We start from the raw sequence: 23,247 nt of genomic DNA, 5'->3' as shown, positions 1-23,247 counted from the left end.
CAATTTATTATTTAAAAAATAAATAAAATGACAAAGGATTTCGCTTGAACCCAAAAAAGAAAAAAAAGAAAGGAGGGGCTAGATATGGTGAAACGTGTGGAGAAGGGTGTGGACCAAATAAGAAATTCACACCCTTCTCCACACGTTTTAATTTGTGTTATATAATTATTATTCTTTAATAGATATGATATAAAACCATATGTGATGAGAAGTTAAATATATTTATTTTCTATTTTTTAAATATATAATAAAAATAATTTTAACTTCAAAACCGTACTTCAAAATAGATCAATATTTAAATATTGGGCCCGTTTGGATACAGCTGAAAACTGAAAACTGAAAACTGAAAATACTGTAGCAAAATAATTTTTAAATGTGTGAATAGTACCGTGGGACCCATTTTTAATGAAAAAATTGCTGAAAAGTGAAAATTGTGGGTCCGTGAACAGTGAAATTTGGGTTGAAAAGTCACATGTTGCGGCTACTGTTCAATGAACAGTAACCGCAACAGTGATGAACAGTAAAAATTTGGCTGGGAAAGGCTTGACACGCGTGTGAAAAAAAAAAAAAAAAAAAAAAAGGAACTGAAAACGTAACGGCCAGACGCAAACGCGCTGGCCAAACGGTCTCTTAAATATTTCCTATTAAATTTCAATTAACAAATGAGAACAATCACTGAAATGGAATTAACATTAACTTTGCTTATTACAAAGGGTTAATTGCTAATATTTTATTCAGTTCAAATATCCTTACATAATAGAGAGCTACCCAGAGCTTAGCATCCCAACTAAGAGACCAGGCTGCAGGTTTCCCCCTTTCCATCACAAGAGCCAGTATGTTACTCTCAGCTGTGCCTACCTGGCATATCTAAGCAGTAAGAGAGAGTTCAGCTGGTTATAACCTTACTGTAATTGCCTAAAGAAATAAAATGCCTAGTTATTAGGGCTTTAAAACAAACCATTATATTGATGTTCTTTGAATTGGATTTTAAATATAGAACACATATTGACAGTGCACTTACTTGAAGAACAATAGAAAAAGCTATGACAAAGCAAGAAGCTACTAGCATTAGAGAACCTGCAATTAGATGTTGATGATTTGCAGTGCCTCGTTCAAGTTCTTGGTTACTTCTTCTTTTGTCCAGGGAAACATAAATGTAGGTCCTTTTACTATAGTGTCATTAGCATGACTCCTGCAACTGCTGCAATGGCTCCAAACACCTTGGCTTTGCTCCGGATATGCTTGATATCAATATTCTCAAGCCTATCAATCCAAAATAAAAATAAAAATCTCAAGCCTACTAAGTTACACATGCACGTCAATCATGTTTCAGGATAAGCGCAAGTAGAATTATGTAATTTCTGTGAAAGTGAGAAGAATGTTTGTCCACACTTGGGAATGGTGCTTGTTAAATGATTAATTAAATTAATTCATCATTTTTTAACAATTTAAATTTTTTGGTAATTTATTATGATATTAGAGCATGAGGTCCAAACTTTGCCTACACTTTACTTCCCATTTAAAAATTTTCAAATATGTTAAGCTCCACATAATAAGAACATTTTAAACTCACATGTGAAGGAAGAGTATCAAAAGAAATTATCAAACTCACAATTTTCTAACAATTTAAGTTTTTGGAAAATCAATAATTTATCGATACGTACTCAAGATGGCCTGCTATATAATAAGCACGATTGGGCAACATATGTTAGAGTATGGGAGTTACCTAAGAATGCAAGCCGCAATAAAAAGGTTATCGCTGGAAGAGTATTATCAATAGCAGATCCAAATGAGACTGATGTGTATTTAATCCCACTAAGATACAAATTCTCATTTAAAACAGATCTGCCAGGATAAAATATGAATAGATAGATACAGGAAAATTTGCATAAAGGAAAAGAAGTTGACGAGTCTGAATCTTACTCCAGCAAGCCTGTCAGCTTTATCTTTGTAAAGATAGAAAGAGTCATCTTAGGCCTCCTATTCCTGTCCAAAAATTTTCTGTCAATTTCAGCATACTTAATCTTTCTAGAGATAAATTAATAGATGAGAATGTGGGTTGAGAGAGAGACTTGTCCAGAAAAAATGGCATAGGGGGCAATGAAAGCAGTAGCCACAGCAAACGAATAGGTAACCAGGACGTAATTGCTCATTTGCAGGTCCTTTGCTTCTTTAGAAAAAATGTGTGTCCCTGCCAACCCAACACATAACAGAATCACCGCCATGAAAGGTTTCAACCTACATAAACAGTGGTAACTCGTATGATAATTGATTTCTCATCTTCACAGGCCTTGTATTGCCTAAGTTCTATGAATTACTCAGAACTGAAACTTAAAATTTATTATAAAGAAAAATGTTATCACATGAATAACTTCAACGTGCAAATTCCACTCTAGTATCACAAAATCTCAACCCGCTTGGCATAACATCAATATCAGGTATTGAACTATAGTCAGCTGAAACTACTTGCTGCATAGCAATAAGTGATATAAAACCAAACCTTAAACATTGATACCCTTTTTACACACACTGTTACCACAATTTTAATTTCTTTTTTGCGTACGTGTAATAAACATTGCTCTTTAGGCTAAAGGGTGCTGCAAGTTATTTAAGTTACAGTGAATCCCAAAAATGTCTGCAATCACGAGAGATGGCAGAATTGCTTGTAGACAGAGACAGGACCCACGACTCACACACAAAATTTAAACTTTTTCTTAAAAGAAATATTAATTATTTAAAGTTTGCTTTCCTAAAAACTCAATTGATCTAAAGAAACTACAATAAAATAAACTTATCAGCTAGCCCATATAATTTATTTCCCTCCTCCTCAAAATACAAATTTTTTAACATAATATATTTTCAAAAAAAAAATTAAATGATATATACAGTTCTAATAATATTTTGGTAAACAAAAAAAGATATTTCTTAGTCACTAGAAAATTAAGGGCAAACTGAAAATTATATGCGTGCATGTGTGCGCTCTTCCAATCTTTATCAATATATTTATTTATATTTTCTTTCAAAATTTCTTTGGGATGATAATAAATTTCACATATTTTATATTAAATGATCAACAACTTATCAACTTGTTTATAGAGTAATTGTATTTACACTTACTCTTTTTGTATTTAGTGCAACCACATTCAAGATGAGAATTTTCGGTCATAAATATTGCTTTACAACAAAAAGAAAGATGGTTTTCTATATAATTACTGAAAATTTAGTACAAAACCAATCTTATTTTTTTGGGGATTTAAAAGAATGACAAATTCTGTTTTGATAAATGATTGATTTGGCATGTATTGAGAAAAAAAAATATTTTGTGACTTTTCTTTAATTTATATTTTGTTAATACTAAATGGATACTAGTTTTATTTTTCATGGTATATTTTGTTTTGAATATTAGTATCATAATCATTCTTAAATTCTATAAATAAAAATTCTATGCTTTGGCCCCTCAAAACTAAAATTTTGGTTTTGTTACAAGAGAATATGGCCTTGTACCTCTATCGATTTTTTTTTTCTTTTTTTTTTTTGGTGCAAAGCAATAATTTTAATATAAGTTAAACCTTATGTCAACCCCAATCAACAAATGTAGAGGAAACAATAAAAACACTAAGAGAATGTTTGGTTCGCGTAATATTAGATTGCGTTATAATCTTAGATTACTAGAATCTTTTATCTTGGAATCACATTTTAAAACTTTGAAGATATTTTTGGTCATTTTAGAGATTTTTCTAGATAGCAGAGGTAGCCCAGTAAACTAGACAAACTGGAGGCATTTCCTCACATGCTATATCTAAAAACTCAGGAACAAGATTTTGGTATTTTATACTATACTAGAAGAAGATCGTGTAGACTCTAGACCTATAGTATGATTAGTCCAATAGTACCAAGCACAGAGACTCCTGCTAGAAGAAAATGGAAGTCAATCTTTCCGATCCCAGGTCACTGTTATTGATCTTTCCGGATCAAGGTTAGCAAGCTTGCTTCTTTCTTTATTATTGATCCAAAAAAAAAAGCACTACTAGCTATTGAACTCCTACTGTAATCATTTTAGAGTTTTTGGGGGTTTTTGTCATTAGAGAAGCTTTGAAGGTATTTTTGGTCATTTCAAAGATTTTAGATAATTCTAGAGATTTCTTGGTATTTTAGTCATTTCCTTGAGTGAGGAATGTAATATTACAATCATTTAATAAGGTAATCACATTACAATAATTTATGGTCATGAGAATGTTTTGTTAATCTTACATTAATGCAAAGTTGTGGGAGAAAATGGGCAAATGCCCCTTCAAAAAAAAAAAAATCCAGCATTTTACCCAATTTCCCAAACTAATTAGGAAATGCCCATTTTTTGAAACTCGATTTTCTTAAAATCGAGTTATAAAAAAAAAAAATTGAAACCCTATATCAACTTTTTAAGGACTCTATAATGTCGTTTTAAGGACCTATAGTAACGTTTTGTAACTCGATTTCCATGAATCGAGTTATATGCAAAGTTTTTTTTTTTTTTTACCTATAACTTAACTTCATGGAGATCGAGTTACAAAACGCCATTATAGGTCCTTAAAACGTCACTATAGGCTCCTTAAAAACGCCGCTATAGGCTTTAATCGATTTTGAGAAAATTGATTTTCAAAAGAAGGTATTTTCCTAATTAGTTTGAAAAATATGGCAAAATGCTGGATTGTTTTTAAAAAAAAGGCATAGACCAATTTTTTCCCAAAGTTGTGTATAGATAAATGAACCAAACTTTGTAATGTCCACATTACAATAATATATTGTTTGTAACTTTTTTTACATTACAGCGTGCAAAATTATAAAAAAATCCCCCTTTAAGATCTAATAATTCCATGGAATTGAGTATTATTGTATGTGTGATAGCATCTACCACAAAGCCAATTGGTAATTCACAAGTTCAAGCCAAACAAAACACAAATAATGGAGCAAACATGGTAGGCACGTTTCAAATCGATACATAATAATGCATGCCCTCACAAAAACACGAGAAAGTCAAAACACACTTTAAAAAAAAAAAGTATAAAAAGGTGCTAGAAATAAAGGACAACTTTCTTTTGCAAGGAGACCCACATAATGGATCCTTTGTTTCCCCTCCTAATAGATAGTAGAATAACATAATAATTCATAATTCGGAATCCCATTCAATCTCCCAATTAGAATCTTCATTCCACTCTGTGCCACTCTATGGGACAATAATTGGACTTGTGAGTCTGTCCAACTAGAGAAAGTAGGAATGTGAATGTCCTGCAAACTAGTAGGGCCAAAATGGGTGTAGACAGGGAAAATTTCCGACCTATCACAAGCTGACACGTCATACTATTAAGTCCACAAAATACGGCCAATTACAAAGCGTCGCGTATTGCTGCTAGGTTTTGCTATCATTACTTAGAAACCAACAGAAATTTGCCAAGTGTCATGCAAAAACCAATCACACATCATCGCACGTGTAAGCAATGACATAATTAGCGTCGCACGTGTAAGCGATGACATAAGCGGACCAATCAAGCTCTGCCACATGTCACCTATCAAGCTCTGCCACATGTCACCAATCAAACTCCGCCACGTGTCGCTTACCTACTCCTAAACTCCTATAAATAGAAGCCTTCCTAAGGCATTTGAGAGGGATCTGAGCTGAGGAGATCCAAAGGGATCTAGAGATCAAGGAGATCAGGAGAGCTGGAGAGAAGGCACCAAGCCATCTGAAGCACTCAGAAGTCCAGAAGCTTTGCTGGAATCAAGCCCTGAAGCCTTCAGCAACTTCAAGAACTTCAACCTTCAAATACGAAGAACATTCAAAGCAGAAATATCCAAACTACCTGCCTAGATCTCAAAGTTCACTGGAATCAAGCTCAAAAGCCTCTAGAAACCTCAACAAATCATAAATCAGCAAAGCTCTACAGATCAAGCCTCTAAAGCCCCGAAGAACTTCCACCACAAACCTTCAAGTACGAAGAACATTCAAAGAGGAATCATCCAAATCATATTCCTAAATCTCAAAGTTCACTGGAATCAAGCTCAAAAGCCTCCAAAAACCTCAACAAATCATAAATCAGCGAAGCTCTACAGATCAAGCCTCTAAAGCCCCGAAGAACTTCCACCACAAACCTTCGAAGACGAAGAACGCACCAAGAACACGAAGAACGTGAAGAACAAAGGATTTCTAACAAGCTCATAGCCAGAGATTCATTGTAATTCCGTTTCAACAATCTTCGATCCATCCTTCAACCAAATTGAAGGATACTTTGTGTTCAAGTGAAAATCACATTACCACAAATCCAATTAACAAATCTTTCAAGGAGATCGAATCAGAGGATCACTCTTTTGTAATTACAGAAAATTGTACCACACATATATTCAATACAAATTCGCATTTGTGACACTATTTTACTTGTTTGACTTATTTCGAACCGAGAAATTTAGTCATCCACAATGGGTATTTGCCCCTCTTACCCAAAAAATGTAGCAAAATGTCCATGTTTTGAAACTATCTAGCAAAATGCCCCTGTTTTGAAACTCGGTTTTTAGAAAATCGAGTTTCAATGTAAAACTCGATTTAATGAAAATCGAGTTATTTGGAAAAATTCACATGAAACTCGAGTTCTTTAAATTTTTTTTTTTTTTTAAGTTTGATTGCCTATAACTCGATTTTCTAAAAATTGAGTTTCAATGTAAAACTTGATTTTTAGAAAATCAAGTTTCAAAACATGGGTATTTTGCTAGATAGTTTAAGAACATGAACATTTTACTACATATTTTAGGTGAAAAAGGCGAAAGCCTATTTTTGCCAAACTAGTAGTTAGGTTCACAAGGGAGTCCCTGAACATTCCCAATTTCTCATTGTTTGCACAAGATGGTCATCTTCCTTCTATGAACATTCCAATGTTTCGAATGTAGCCATTTCCTCTTCCTCTTATTTTTTAAATATCAAAAAAAAAAAATCTCTAGTGTAGACTTATCAACCTCACTCATTTTTTCTATTCTATCATTTTCTCTATTCTATTTTTTTAAGTGTAAACTTATCTACCCCACGCCATTTTCTCTATTCTACCTTGGAGATATTTCGGGAAATATCTTATGATATCATAGTAACATGCAATTTGCTGGCCTACACTAAAAAACCGACAACATGCATTATGATGAAAAAAAAAAATGATAATAAATGGGCCACAAAAGAGTCCAAGGTTGAACAACGTACACCGACAACATTACCTTTTCCTTTTTTTTCTTTTCTCTTTTTTCTACATCTTTTTGACTGAGGATTAGTGACAGAGATATTCACATTATCACTTTGTGAATTCACTATATATGTAAAGTTATATATAGTAGAATGGTCGGCTTGCCTTATTTCTTTGTCTGGTTGTTTGTCTCACATTTTATATAAGTTTTTAAAATTTTAATATCAACAAATGGCATTTCTCCACCACGAATAAATAATCTAGATATCTTCTTGTAGTTAAGGTGAACAGCTGAAATTTCTTCATTTGATACGTGTAAGCTAAAGAGTGTTGACCAAACTACTTTTATTTTTGTTACTTATCCCTAAAATAAAAGTGTGTGTACTTTATATATATAATTTAGTACAGGCTATTTTCTTATGTTTTTAGAATTTTTTTTAAAAATTTTAACTCTGAAAATAAATCTAAATCATCAACATCATAATAAATATCATATTTAGTAGTAATTAAATATATATTTATTTGATATTTTATTTTTCACAAAACTCAATTTATTATTTAAAAAATAAATAAAATGACAAAAGATTTCGCTTGAACCCAAAAAAGAAAAAAAGAAAAAAAAGGGGGGGCTAGATATGGTGAAACGTGTGGAGAAGGGTGTGGACCAAATAAAAGAGGTCCACTACCCATCTTTGACGGGAAAAAACCAATAAGTGAAGACTAAAAGTAGCACTAAAGAAACAAACAAAACTGTAAAAAGCAAAACAAACATGGAAAAAATCTCAAAGTCTCGAACCTAAAGGAATGACAACGTACTAGAGAGTTTGACTGATGCTGCTTAGTCGTGTTCAACGACAAATGCAAAGAAAGTTTTTTTTTTTTTTTAAAGCAACTTTTTCCAGTGATGTGTAATAGAAAAAAATGAGGTATGAGCTTTTTTTGGGGGGATTTTTTTTTTTGGGGGGATTTTTTTTTTTTTTTTGGAGAGAGATTTCAACTCTTAGGTCTAAAGAAAATTAAAATTTTTTTGTTTTGTTTTTTTAATATTATGGGTATATATAATTTATTACTCCTACATTTAAAGCCTTCTTTCTCGATTTTGTTTTTTCTTGACATTTTTTCCCTAATTTTTTTGGCTGTAATTTAGGGTTTAATTAATTTATTTTATATTTTTTTTATGGGAATCAAAAAACTAACCTAATTTGTTAAAATTTGAGGGCCTTAGAGCATTCACATCAGCATGTTCATTTTACACATCTATTTTTACACTAAAAACCTACTTTTTCTATTTTACACATTCACTTTTACAAAACACTCACATCAATTCATTTATTTTACAAGATATTTCAATAAAATATTCATTATACTCTATTTTTTTTATTATTTCTCTTTACCTACCTGCCTTAAATACTCGCGCTCTCTCTCTCTCTACCATTTTCTGATTTCTTTTACTCTCTCACTCTCTCTCTCTCTCTCTCTACACCCATCTCTCTGGTCTTCTCTTCCAAATCATTCGCCACAGCTCCGACCACCAAACGCCCAATCCACCACCAAATCTCCACCACCGAAGCTCCGCATCACCGATCTCCACAGCCCCGCATCACCGATCCACCACCAAATCACAAAACCCATCCGCCACAACTCCGATCCACCAAACGCCACCGATCCACCATCAAATCTCCACCACCGAAGCTCCGCATCACCGATCTCCACAGCTCCGCATCACCGATCCACAGCTCCGCATCCACAGCTCAGCCGATCTCCGAGCTCCGATCCACCACGCTGAAACCGATCTCCGATCTACGCTCCGATCCAATCTCCAAGTTGATCTACGCCACCAAACGCCACAACTCTGAACCACCGCTCCGATCCACCACCAAATCTCAGCCGATCTCCGATCTCCGTATTTGTGTATCTCTGTGTTTTTTTTTTTTTTTTTTTTTTAAGCAAGTGTATCTCTGTTGATTTGTCTGGATGTGTTTGTGTGTGGATGTGATTGTGTGCATCTTAGGAAAAAGAGGAAGATGAGAAGTTAGTTTACTGAGTTTGTTGAGCCGGAGAAGAGAGAAAAAAAAAAACGAGCGAACGAAAATTATTAAAATATTCTTTACACGAGCTACAGTAACCGTGTATATTTACACAGTTACTGTAGCTCGTGTAAAGAAATACACATTTTTATACAATTTTAGAAGAGCTGATGGAGTGCATTTTTGAGCAAAAATGTGTAAAAACTGTGTTTTACATGATTTTACATGATTTTAAAGGCACTGATGCGAATGCTCTAAGGTAGTTATCTAACTCGCCTAAGACTAGCCACCCCTTGTTTCCTCTTTTGGGCTGATAGAACCTGCCTAGGGTGAGCCACAGGCAGAGGTGTTTTTCCGTCATTAATTAAATGGTTTTTTTACTAATGAAATAGAGATAAGAAACGAAAAAAGAGTGGCAACTGTGAGAGTGTTGAAAAATAAAAAGAAATGATACATTCATAATATTTTTATAACAAATTCTATGTGGTATGAGCTATTAAAACTAGTACAACTTGACACCTATGATTTGTTATGAAAATGTTATAGACATAACATTACTCATGAATAAAAAATAAGTGTGTTTAGGAGATAGTAATAGAATATGTATAAAAAAATTAGATTATAAATAGGATATGTATAAAAAAAATTTAAAACATTTTAACAAATATTTTTTAAAATTTTGTATTTATTTTGAATTTTTTATGTTTAAATTTAATACCACTAAAAATCTTTGGCAAACAAAAAAAAAATATTTTCTTAATCAATAGAAAAATAAGGTCAAACTGAAAAATAAGTCTTTAAGCCAAATTACTCTTTTATATCTATTTTTAAGATAGTTCCCTACTCTTTTATGTGTGTGCGCACACGTAGACACACACTCTTCCTATTTTTTCTATCAATATTTCAAATTATAGTTTTTAAAAATTAAAAAAAAAATGATGGGGATGGTAGTAGCCGAAGCTCACATAAATATGTTGTTGTTGTTGTTGTTGTTGTTGTTGTTGTTATTATTATTATTATTCATTTCTTTTTTTAATTTTGACAAATAGTGGGTAAGGATTAAAAAACCAACTACTTATTTACTTGTTTATAGTCATTATTTTTATTTTAATCTCAACTCACAAGATGAGAATTTGCTAGTGTGTGTTTCACAACCCTTTAGTTTCGAAGCACGCATATGGCTGTTTCAAGGTGTGCCAACAATAATATCAACAGTAATATCAATGAGTAGTGGGTTTGACGTGACAACTCATTGCACATGGGTCCCACACAATCACCAAAATAACATCAATGCAACTAAAACTCAAATTTGAAGATTTGAAAACTCAAAGGAATTGTTCTTTGTTTTCATCACTCAAACTCAATTTTTTGAACTTTGAGTGATGAAAATAAGACTAGCAAAAGAAATTTCCTCGCTCTTGGAGGAGTCTTTAGTTTCCATTATCCATCTCCAATTTAATTAACTTTTGGGTTTAGTTTGGCAATAAACCAAGTAGTAAGTGGATGTGTTAGTTTGACTTCCTAAAGATGAATTTATGGCAACACCACTTTTTTTTTTAAGTTATTTAATATGAGTACTTTGGATCTTTGATTTTCATTAATAAAAAAAAATGTTATGTCTATAATATTTTCACAACAAATTTTAATTAACATGTTGTTATTGGTTGTTATAGGTGAGCAAAAAAGTTATTTAAATTATAAATTCAAATTAGCACCAATAACAACTTGCCACCCTAAGATTTGTTTTAAATTTCTTCTTCTAAGATACAAAGAAATATTCACATGATCAACTGATTTCTTTTGAGACGCAAATAAAAATTAAAAAAAAAAATCTTTTTTTTGAGAATCAAACTTTTTATATCTAACCGGATGGTCTGCCACCCTATTTTGTTGTCGACCTCACATTTAATGACCATTATATTATCAACAATGGCGCATCTCCACCACAGATAAGTAAGCTAGATTTCATGTAGTTCGAGTGAACAGCTAAAACGTATTCATTAGATTCATGATACTTGTAGGGAAATGCCAATCCTACCCACCAAATTGTGACTCTGTATAGAGGTTACTCCAGTATCGAAGATTGCTTTCATTATTGTCAAAACCGGGAAACTTTATGTTGAGGTTACTCCTGCATCGAAGATTGCTTTCGCTGTTGTCAAAACCGGAAAACTCTGTATACTTTTGTCAAAACCAGAAAACCTTGTATTGAGGTTACTCCTACATTGAAGATTGCTTTCACTGTTGTCAAAAATGGAAAACACTGTATTGAAGTTACTCCTGCATCGAAGATTGCTTTCATTGTTGTCAAAACCAACCAAATCATTCTTTACCATTTAGGTTGACTGGTGTTTGAATACTTAATTCTTAAAAATGAGTGTACATAGGGCACTTCAAAAGATCTTAAGAACGCTTTGAACAAGCATAAATATAGAATGCATGAATCTTTTTTCTTTTTCTTTTTTTGGTGTCTGTACATCAATATTCAATTTATTGAAGTCTCATCAATTTGTCTATTACTCTTTTTAGCTTCTTTTTTTTTTTTTTTTTTTTTTTTTTTGCTGATAATTTGATTGTTACAAATAGAAATGGAGAATTTGAACCCCTAGAGCATTTACAGTAATTGTGCTAAAATATTTAGCCTTTTGCACCTCAAAAAATTATTTTATCTATTTTACTACCTTACTTTACAATACATTTACATCTAAGGTTCTATTTTTTATAACTCTTCATTCAAAATAATATAAAAAAAAAAAACTCATTAAAATAATAAATAAATAAATAATAACCCTCACAAAACCTGTAGCTACTAGCTACCGCACCACCAGCCACAACAACCCACCATCACAACCACAATCTACTGCCACAAGCAAACCCACAATCAAAATCAACCACCACCACCACCACCACCACCACCACCAAACCCACAACCACCAAACTCATATGAACACACACAAAACAGAGTCCAATCACAAAATATCCATACCCAAATTTCGATCTCAATCCCAACAAACAGAGAAGAGATATGGTCTGCAATGGCGAAGTGGTGGTGAGAGGAGGAATAGAGAGAGATGGGTGAGGCGAAGAGATAGAGGAAAGAGGTGAGAGAGGAGACCAAGAGACAACCACAAGAGAAATAAGTGGGACCGACACTGTGTTTCAATGGAGTGGTTGGGTGAGAGGGCAATTAGTTGTGGAGAGAGAGAGAGAGAGAGAGAGAGAGAGAGAGAGAGAGAGAGAGAGAGAGAACATTATTTTATAACTTTTGAGCTACAATAAACTATCATAGATGGTAGTTTATTATAGCTCATTAGCAAAAAAATTTAAGTATACCACCATCATTGTGAATGCTCCTAATGTCTCCATTGAAAACACTAAAAAGTATCAACCAATTGAACTATAATGCTCTTGGCCACATCTTGGTCATGCTACACATGCTTTTGAGTTAGGAAGGTAAATAGGATTAGGATTTAGAAATCATCATTTGGTTTTTTTTTTTTTTTTTTTTAAGCTCGAAGTCCACTTATTTCATACATAAGGTGAATTAAACCCCATCCTAACTAATCAAAATTTACCTAATTTACTTCCAAACTGATTTGAAGAAAAATTTCTTTAACCCAATATATGACAATTCAAATGATGTGCTTTTGATTATACAACATATTTAGTGCATTAAGTAATTTAATACATATATATAGTTTTGTTAATCGTCACATAATATACTAGAGAAGCTCCAAATCAATTTCAACGAAAAATTTTGTCCAATCAAATATGCTAAATGTCAGTTTGCTGCTACCAGAAAAACCCACACTCCTATTTATAGGTTACCCTGCATTCCATCTGAATCAATCAAACGAAACAGAAGTTGTTACTTAGGAAAGAATTTCTTTAGCAATGAGGCAGCCTTTTTTCCTAACTTACAACAACAGAATCTATTAGTTCTAATTTTGGCTAATCTTAGAGAATAAAAAATAATATAAATAAAAATAAATACCCCCATTTGACTTTTGTGGCTGGGTCTTTTTAAATGCTCACTTTTCTCTATGTACAAATGTACAATTTTATTTTCATCCAACTTGTTTTTTAGGGTAAATTTCACTAACCTACCCTGAGGTTTGGGCTAATGCCAAGAAGGTCCAAAACATTTCAAAACTAACCAACTTCATCCATAAACCGAACTTGGTCTAAAATACCATTTAAGCCTCGTTAGTCATTTAAGCCTCTCTCGTCCCTCTCTCCTCTCATCTCAACTTTTCTCATCCCCTCCCTAACCCTAAACTCAGATCAGATCCCTCAAAATCTCATGGTTATTTCCAGCAAGCCATAGCCGCCACGAACTACCACCACGATGGTTATCTCTCTCTCAAGCTTAGCCATAGCTCCATGAAGCCCACACCACCACAAATGGTAGCTGAGCTCAACGACACCACCACAACCACTGATTGATGCTTTCTCTTCTCTATCTCTCTTATACTCTTCTTTATTTCCTCCGGTCGTTTATGGCCAAAATCTCCTTTTGTCTTTGGTTTTGTGATTGGTTAATTTGGGGATTGAGATTTCTATTGGCTTTAAGGATTTAGTGATTTTGATTTGGGTTTGTAAACTGGGGCACTAGGCATTTTAGGGTTAGGAGAGAGATTTTGGGGTTGATTTTGAAATGGGTTTGGATGTTCAGCTCATATAAATGTTATGCATGCTCTATGTAAATGAATCTGTGTATATGTGTATAAGTCAGTGAGTGTGAGTAAGATTTGTTTGTGACGGTGGGCTTTGTAACAATTGTGATGAGGTGGTAATTTTGTAAAAAATAAGCTTCTATTTCTACTAAAAGATGATGGGAAATTTGAGGCTCCACCACCATGAACACATTCCAGCCCCACATTCTAGACTGTTCATATCAGTAGGCTGCTTGAGAAATATGGGTATGACATAATTTTAGATCTAAATTTTTTTTGGTGAAATTAACACTTTCCCTCACTCAAGCTTTTTATTTTTGGCAGAGGATGTTCGTGGATTCAAAACTAAATCTTATGACTTTTGCGTTGGTTTCATGTGGTTTTGTACAAGAGAATAGTCTTTTTGTTTTGGCTGTCTAAAGAGAAAGAGAAGAGAGGGATGACTGACAGAGAAGCGAATTAGAGAGAGGAGAAGGAAAATAGGGTACAAACTAACAGGTCTAACGGTGGTTAGGAGCTAACTTGGGCTTAGGGACTAATTTGGCCAATTTGGAAATATTTTGAACCTAATTAATATTAGCCCAAACCCCAGGATAGGTTAGTAAAATTTAGCCTATTTTTTATGCAAAATAAGTCAAAGAAAATAAGCTAACCTAAACACACAGGTACCATGAAAAAACTGAAGAAAAAAAGGCAGGCTGCTGCTAATCAACTCTCAACATCAGAATTCGTAATGGCAATCTGACAAGAACAAATTAGATTCTATCAAGCTCCCAAAAAAGCAAAAAACCAACAACCGAAAAAGGAAAACAAACTAATATATAATTAATCTTAGAATACGAAGATCTACCATTCATACCCAAATGAGTACTGATCGTAAAATAATAACAGGGAGAGGCAATACAGGCAACAAAGACATTTATAACAAAATTAGTTTTTTCCATCAAACTGGTTGCTTTGAAAATGTATCCTTGTGATCCCATCTTCAGGACGATGTGCTTAAGATCCACAGCAAGCTGATCTTTGGGCAGTTTGGGCAGCCCCTGCAGCCTGGTCTGGTTGGTTAATCTTAATTGTCTGTGGCTGAGAAGATCCAACAATTAAAACTCTGTTAGAACAAGCTACAAGAGGAGATATATATATATATATATATTCATGTCTGGTCCTGGGGTTGGTGCAGATTTTTAGTTAAATGTAAAATACTTCAAAAATAGAGATAGACATAAAAAAATAATAAAAACACGCAAGAACTTAGCCATGCAAAGAAGAAAACCCATTTACATTTATTTATTTTTATCACTTTATGACTTCAAAGTTCGAACAAGTTATACTTATACCTCAGCCCTTGAGTCAGTATCCGCCAGCCTTTGCTTAATATCCCTAGCTATTGAAAAGAAAACCTCTTCCACGTTTAAATTTGTCTTTGCACTCTGTAATTCACAGGCTTCACAACATAAAAAGAAAGAAGAAAGAAAAATCCAACTAGTTCTATGTACAAATGTACAATTTTATTTTCATCCAACTTGTTTTTTAGGGTAAATTTCACTAACCTACCCTGAGGTTTGGGCTAATGCCAAGAAGGTCCAAAACATTTCAAAACTAACCAACTTCATCCATAAACCGAACTTGGTCTAAAATACCATTTAAGCCTCGTTAGTCATTTAAGCCTCTCTCGTCCCTCTCTCCTCTCATCTCAACTTTTCTCATCCCCTCCCTAACCCTAAACTCAGATCAGATCCCTCAAAATCTCATGGTTATTTCCAGCAAGCCATAGCCGCCACGAACTACCACCACGATGGTTATCTCTCTCTCAAGCTTAGCCATAGCTCCATGAAGCCCACACCACCACAAATGGTAGCTGAGCTCAACGACACCACCACAACCACTGATTGCTGCTTTCTCTTCTCTATCTCTCTTATACTCTTCTTTATTTCCTCCGGTCGTTTATGGCCAAAATCTCCTTTTGTCTTTTGTTTTGTGATTGGTTAATTTGGGGATTGAGTTTTCTATTGGCTTTGAGGATTTAGTGATTTTGATTTGGGTTTGTAAACTGGGGCACTAGGCATTTTAGGGTTAGGAGAGAGATTTTGGGGTTGATTTTGAAATGGGTTTGGATGTTCAGCTCATATAAATGTTATGCATGCTCTATGTAAATGAATCTGTGTATATGTGTCTAAGTCAGTGAGTGTGAGTAAGATTTGTTTGTGCTGGTGGGCTTTGTAACAATTGTGATGAGGTGGTAATTTTGTAAAAAATAAGCTTCTATTTCTACTAAAAGATGATGGGGAATTTGAGGCTCCACCACCATGAACACATTCCAGCCCCACATTCTAGACTGTTCATATCAGTAGGCTGCTTGAGAAATATGGGTATGACATAATTTTAGATCTTAATTTTTTTGGTGAAATTAACACTTTCCCTCACTCAAGCTTTTTATTTTTGGCAGAGGATGTTCGTGGATTCAAAACTAAATCTTATGATTTTTGCGTTGGTTTCATGTGGTTTTGTACAAGAGAATAGTCTTTTTGTTTTGGCTGTCTAAAGAGAAAGAGAAGAGAGGGATGACTGACAGAGAAGCGAATTAGAGAGAGGAGAAGGAAAATAGGGTACAAACTAACAGGTCTAACGGTGGTTAGGAGCTAACTTGGGCTTAGGGACTAATTTGGCCAATTTTGAAATATTTTGAACCTAATTAGTATTAGCCCAAACCTCAGGATAGTTTAGTAAAATTTAGCCTATTTTTTATGCAAAATAAGTCAAAGAAAATAAGCTAACCTAAACACACAGGTATCATGAAAAAACTGAAGAAAAAAAGGCAGGCTGTTGCTAATCAACTCTCAACATCAGAATTCGTAATGGCAATCTGACAAGAACAAATTAGATTCTATCAAGCTCCCAAAAAAGCAAAAAACCAACAACCGAAAAGGAAAACAAACTAATATATAATTAATCTTAGAATACGAAGATCTACCATTCATACCCAAATGAGTACTGATCGTAAAATAATAACAGGGAGAGGCAATACAGGCAACAAAGACATTTATAACAAAATTAGTTTTTTCCATCAAACTGGTTGCTTTGAAAATGTATCCTTGTGATCCCATCTTCAGTACGATGTGCTTAAGATCCACAGCAAGCTGATCTTTGGGCAGTTTGGGCAGCCCCTGCAGCCTGGTCTGGTTGGTTAATCTTAATTGTCTGTGGCTGAGAAGATCCAACAATTAAAACTCTGTTAGAACAAGCTACAAGAGGAGATATATATATATATATATTCATGTCTGGTCCTGGGGTTGGTGCAGATTTTTAGTTAAATGTAAAATACTTCAAAAATAGAGATAGACATAAAAAAATAATAAAAACACGCAAGAACTTAGCCATGCAAAGAAGAAAACCCATTTACATTTATTTATTTTTATCACTTTATGACTTCAAAGTTCGAACAAGTTATACTTATACCTCAGCCCTTGAGTCAGTATCCGCCAGCCTTTGCTTAATATCCCTAGCTATTGAAAAGAAAACCTCTTCCACGTTTAAATTTGTCTTTGCACTCTGTAATTCACAGGCTTCACAACATAAAAAGAAAGAAGAAAGAAAAATCCAACTAGTACCGTAAGCTCAATATAAGCAACAAAGTTTACTCACAGTCTCAAAGAACTTGATACCATATTCATCAGCAAGAGCTTGACCCTTTGAGGTAGGAACAGCCTGAAAATAGGGTCATCATCAAGTCAACATAAGTAATAACCAAAGGAAAACTGATGCACGTATGCATGCGCACACCTGCATGTGCATGCATGTGAAGGCACATGCACACACACACACACACACTCAGAGGAGGACAGACCCTTTTGCTTTCATCCATGTCAGCCTTGTTTCCAACCAGTATCTTGTTGACATTGTCAGAAGCATGCTGTTCAATGTTACGAATCCAATTCCTAATGTCTGAATGTAAAAATAAATCAGTTTGATTAACATTTATATTCAGAAAAGTTAATATTCACCATTGATTGAAAAAAACTCCATCCAAGCAATGAAGCTCCTCAAGATATCAAGTGTCACAATTATAGCAACACGAAAAATCTAGTCTGCTCTATGAAATACAATGAAGCAGAAGAGTGATCAATATAATCACAGGATTCCCAACTTCAAATAACAAGAGTAAAGGAAGACATTACTGTTAAAAGATGACTCGTCAGTGACATCATAAACAAGCAAAATGCCCATGGCTCCACGGTAGTAAGCTGCAGAAGATAGCAATACTTGATCAAGCTTCTAAAACAGTTCCTTTTCTTATCTTTTTTTTGGCTGAAAGCTTCTAACACTTGAAATTAGGCAAAGCAACACTTGGATGGTAATCAAACATAAATATTTATCAATTAAAACAAAGCTCTGCAAGTATTATTCTTGAATAAATAAACTATAATTAAAAATTTTATAAAAATAAAATAAAATAAAATACTATATTAAAACAGTATAATATCTGAGCAAACACAGCTCTGCTAAAATTGAGCAAACCATATATATTTACCCCTCAATGATACCACCAAGTCAAGAGGCTCAAGTACTTTACAGTAAATCCATACATGCCATGCCTTCGTGCTCCTGCTTTTGGCAGGAGACACCAGCTAAAATGTCAGCCTGTTAATTCCTTACTGCAACTCCGATTTGATTGATTATGCAAACTATTTAAGCTCCTGTTAGTTATATCATACACTATATGTTACTCCTCCATAAAAACATGCTCTAATACATACAAAAACACCCACAGTTGTGAGTTTTCTCAATCACCTTTGTGCCAAAGATAACAAACACAAGTTTCTTAAAACTTATGACAACTCCAAACAATGCAACACAAAACTGCATTACCCATAATGTGTGCAATACCATAAATTTTGCATAAATAGTACATTTACAACCCCAGTTGATATCACCTTCAAGGCCAGATACTAACCAGTTGTAATCGTTCGAAACCGCTCCTGGCCAGCAGTATCCCAAATTTGTAGTTTGATTCTTTTGCCATCAAGTTCTATGGTCCTTATCTTAAAATCAATACTGTAAAAGATAATCAAACCCAGTGACATTAGAAACTGATCATGGAGAAACAAAAAGAAAATTCCCAGTATATACTGGCTTAGAAATCACTTACCCGATAGTTGTAATAAAACTAGTAGTAAACGACCCATCTGAGAACCGCAAGAGGAGGCAACTCTTACCCACACCTGCCGGGTCAAATACAGGTACAGTAGAAGTATTCAGCATCCAAATTCAATATATACAAGATACAAGGTATATATCTCAAAAAAAATTATATATATATAAAAATGAGAGGCCTAAGGTGATTATAACATCACTCTTTCTAGTCCCACTTTTTTTTCGATAATACAATAGTTATTGGGGAAGGAGGGATTTGAACCCTAGATGTCTATGTTGGAAAAACTAGGAAATGTCCGTTAAGCTACAAGGCTCTTGACACTCTTTCTAGTCCCACATTACAAGCTAGCACTAAATTCAGGTGACCTTTAGTGATAGTAATGTGGGAGAATTTAAGCCAACAAGGAAAGAAAGGTCCATTAGTCCATTGTATTTTATTTCTTTATGTTATGTTTTATTTAATTATTATGTCTTTAAAATATAAAAAGGTAATGTGATTGGCATGTAACATTTTCTTATAAATATGCAGATTCAAGCCTATGGTGTCCACTCTATAATCATTGCTCTTAATCATCAAGCCAAGACACCAATTGGTTTTTGGTGTAGATGGGATTCGAACTTAAGTCCTTTATTCGATGACAAGAGACTTTATTAGTAGAGCTAACTAGAACCCACATTTGACATGTAAGTAATATAACCTATAATAAAGTTGGGATTAAATTGTTAAATGTAGGAATAAAGACCTTTATAAATAGCCTCTTGAGTCCTTGTAAGCAACCTTTTCTCCAACCCTACTTCTACACTAGACCTAAATTCTCCTCGCCATATCAGGTGGATTAAAGCAAAAGATCCTAGATTTAAGCCACAAAATTTAGATTTGAGTCAAAGGTCTCAACTCTCAACTTTAAGTGGTAGAGATCTTGGGGTAGAAGAAATCAAGGCCAGCAAACAGAGATGCTGAGAAGAGGCACATGATTGAAGATTTTTTGCAAGTTGTACAAGTTCTTCAGTAATGGGAACCAACAGTAGCCCATATGGAGATTCCAAGAGGCAACTGAAACCCCTCGGAAATAACAATATGTGGTCTTGAATATGAGAATGATAATAGAGAAGAAAACTCTTTTCATGATGCTGTACCCATAAAATATGCAGCCAGAGGCAGATTGAAGGATAGGTTGGTGTGAATATTTGAATTTAATGACGAATTTTTAGAAAGAGATGGTGCCACAGACTAGGATTCTCCACTGGATTATGATGTCTACTTTGATAATGGGTGATGTTGAGGCAAGTACTTCAATACATATTAAAGAAACTATCCAAGAGATTGATGCACACCACATGTTTGATACAAGTCAGGAGTGTTCTTTTGGACAAGGAATGTCTGCGTAAACATGTTTATTTGAATAACCCACTAGTGTTCTCAAAGATAAAAATTTAAGTGATGATGGACACTTATGCTTGTAAAGAAGTGCTTTTTAATAATTCTTTCATTGGCAAAGTTTTTAATAATCATGAGAATCTTTATTCTTATAAGTTGTGGAAAATACTGGTGCAACGATTTTTTTTTTTTTTTTTAATACTAACAAAGTTGTCCCGATCTCTTCAAACACTTGATTATTTCCCCCCAATGTATGCAATCCCTCTGCGTCCCACATGCATCAAGTAATTTCAAGGAGTAATTCCTTACAGCTGGCCCTAAAATTCTAGCTAAAGGTTTTGAACCCAATACTTCATGAATCTTATAAAGCCTTAAGAACCACTAACCCTACCTCTTGAGGTTAAAACACGTCCATTTAGTCTAAATTTAAAAGCAATAAAATTAAAACATTTGAACAAGGGTGCTCAAATAATGCAAAATCTTGCTATAGTTTCACCCTCCTCCGCGCATCAGCACACTTGTTGACTTTTTGAAAAGTAGTGTTTCACCCTTGTTAGAGGTATGCGGCGTATTAGGTTGCTAAAATCAGCAATAGGAGAAGAAGGAACATTGTTAGTGCTAGAATTTTGCGATGTCAAGTCCACAAAAACTTTTGCATCTAACTCCACTTTCACAGTTTGTTACATAGTAAAGACCATCCCACACTGTCTACTGTCTCTAGGCCTAGTCAACCAAACCTACCCACAGATGGTGATGATTTTCTATTTGGTCTCTCTCTTTGGGGTTGTGTGTGTTGCCATTGTTTGCTTATGCTATTTGAGCTTGGGAGTTGAGAACCTGTGTGGGGAGTGAATAAAGTGTATGGAGGCATCACTGATCACTGGGATTTTTAAAGTCTAATTGGTCACCTATGTATTTGGGAAGAATTTATAGAGCAAGACTCAATTTGGCAAAATTCAAGAGATGCAATGAGATCCAATTTTTATAAGAGAGTTGTATGGTGCTTGATGATGGTAATTCATTTTAAATGACTTGTTCATGTTACAAATTGAAGAAAGGAAAAAATATTATGGAAAACCAAAACCAAACCTGAAGATGAGTTTTCTCCAACTCAAAGAGAACAGATGTAGGAGAATCTCAAAAAATGCGCAATCAAATCAAACTTTTAAGACATATAAATTTGACAAAAGAATCATTTACACTCCAGGGGAAAACAAGATAAAATGGCATTCCTTTTTAGTTTCGTCCCAACGACAACCCTTAGATCAAAACCTATCTTCAACCAAACAGCACTTACTTACCTTTTTTTTTTTTCCTTTCATTGGTAAGTTACACACACCCTCCCCCTTCATCCAATCATTACAGGAGGAAATGCCATTTGACCTAGAGCTCATTGGCATAACAAGTTTAACACACATATCGCCAATTTCAATTACACCGCGCTAAAATCATCATATACAGAATTCTATTAAAGTGGCACAATCAAATAACCCCAAACTCATAAGTAGTGAGTTAAATTAATAACACAATTACCAATCAAATCTGAAACGCATTCCACACCACATACCAAAGGATCCACAATTATTTTCCTCATAAAAACTACTAAAACTTAGCCAATCGTTGATGTTTAGCTCAAAGTAACATAAACTACAATCGAATCAAGCCTAAAATACGATCAAATCAAGTAAAGGAAATGGTAAGATTTTTGATAGGGCAAAAAAGTAAAATCGTACCGCTATCGCCGATCAGAAGGAGCTTTATGAGGTAATCGTAATCGGCTCGAGCTCTTGCAGGTGGAGCAGCCATTGAAAAATTCTATCACCAAAGAAGCAAACCCTAAACGAAAATGACACCGATTGATTAATAAAATAAATAAATAAATAAATAAAACAAAAAATGAATTTAAAATTTGAAATTTAAAAAATTGAGAGGATAATTTGGAGGATTTGTGAAAAGGAAATACCAGATCAAAGGGAAGAGTGAAAGAGAGAAAGACAGAGATTCGAAGTCTTTGAGAGAAAAGAGGAAACGAAGCGTCCCAGGTGAAACGTCAGCACCGGTCGGCCGTTGAGAAAAATGTTTTTTCGAGGAGAGAATAAAAGTTTCGAAAAGGCGCGTTGTTACTAGTAAGTTATGAGAGGGGACTTTTGATCCGTTGGATTGTGAATGCATTGAGATCTGGATCGATCGGACGCACGATAATAGATTTGACGGATTAATGAAACGACGATGTTTTGATTCGCTGGGGAGATGAAAGACGTCGTTGACGACACTGGTTTAGCCGGTTACAGGTTGCTTTGTAGAAAATGCCAGTGCATGTGCAACGACTTTTACTTTTTTTTTCTTTGTCTTTTTTTTTTAATATTCAAATATCTTACATCACGTAATTACAATGAGAATGAGTAATTTCTTGAAATGGCCCTAAGATGTTAAGCAAAGGGTTTTAAATCAAATCCTCATGAATCTTTCAAAGCCTTATGAACCATTAGGTCCTTGGGGATAAACTACATGTACATTAGTCTAACTCTCTAAATTTAAAAGTAATAGTAAAACATTTGTACGAGGGTTCTCAAATAATGCAAAATCTTGCTAGAGTTTCCACCATCCTTCACATTAGTGCATCAACACACTTGTTGACTTCCTGAAAATCATGCTTTACCTTTATTAGAGGTACACGGCTTTTTAGCTTCCCTAAAATCAGCAACAAGTAGTGATATAAATTATAATGTTGTTGTTCTACAATTTTGTGACATCAAGTCCAACAACTTTTGCATCTAATCCCACTTTCAAATTTTGTATTCTTATTTTGTTACGTGGTA

The 23,247-nt window shown here is 34.1% G+C and overlaps 1 protein-coding gene and 1 long non-coding RNA gene across 2 annotated transcripts; both read right to left on the bottom strand.

The window, feature by feature from the left end:
* Positions 1-14,698: 14,698 nt before the first annotated feature.
* On the bottom strand, positions 14,699-15,376 carry LOC112032999 (uncharacterized). The gene is made up of 2 exons (XR_010625811.1): positions 15,237-15,376; positions 14,699-14,982 (listed from the first exon to the last, which is right to left on the bottom strand). It is a non-coding gene; the product is annotated as an uncharacterized LOC112032999 (long non-coding RNA).
* A 1,444-nt stretch (positions 15,377-16,820) lies between these two features.
* On the bottom strand, positions 16,821-22,545 carry LOC112032998 (ras-related protein RABE1c). Its single transcript, XM_024065767.2, has 9 exons — positions 22,392-22,545; positions 22,162-22,264; positions 19,046-19,118; positions 18,851-18,951; positions 18,075-18,140; positions 17,744-17,841; positions 17,542-17,604; positions 17,356-17,448; positions 16,821-17,103 (listed from the first exon to the last, which is right to left on the bottom strand). Exons 2-9 carry the CDS (start codon positions 22,232-22,234, stop codon positions 17,020-17,022), a joined length of 651 nt encoding a protein of 216 aa, XP_023921535.1. The 5' UTR covers positions 22,235-22,264; positions 22,392-22,545; the 3' UTR covers positions 16,821-17,019.
* Between the last annotated feature and the right edge of the window lie 702 nt (positions 22,546-23,247).

The sequence above is a fragment of the Quercus suber genome, unplaced genomic scaffold, assembly GCF_002906115.3.
Source record: "Quercus suber isolate HL8 unplaced genomic scaffold, Cork oak 2.0 scaffold_634, whole genome shotgun sequence".
In the NCBI taxonomy this organism is placed as follows: Eukaryota; Viridiplantae; Streptophyta; class Magnoliopsida; order Fagales; family Fagaceae; genus Quercus; species Quercus suber.
This window is presented reverse-complemented; position numbering and strand designations above follow the sequence as displayed.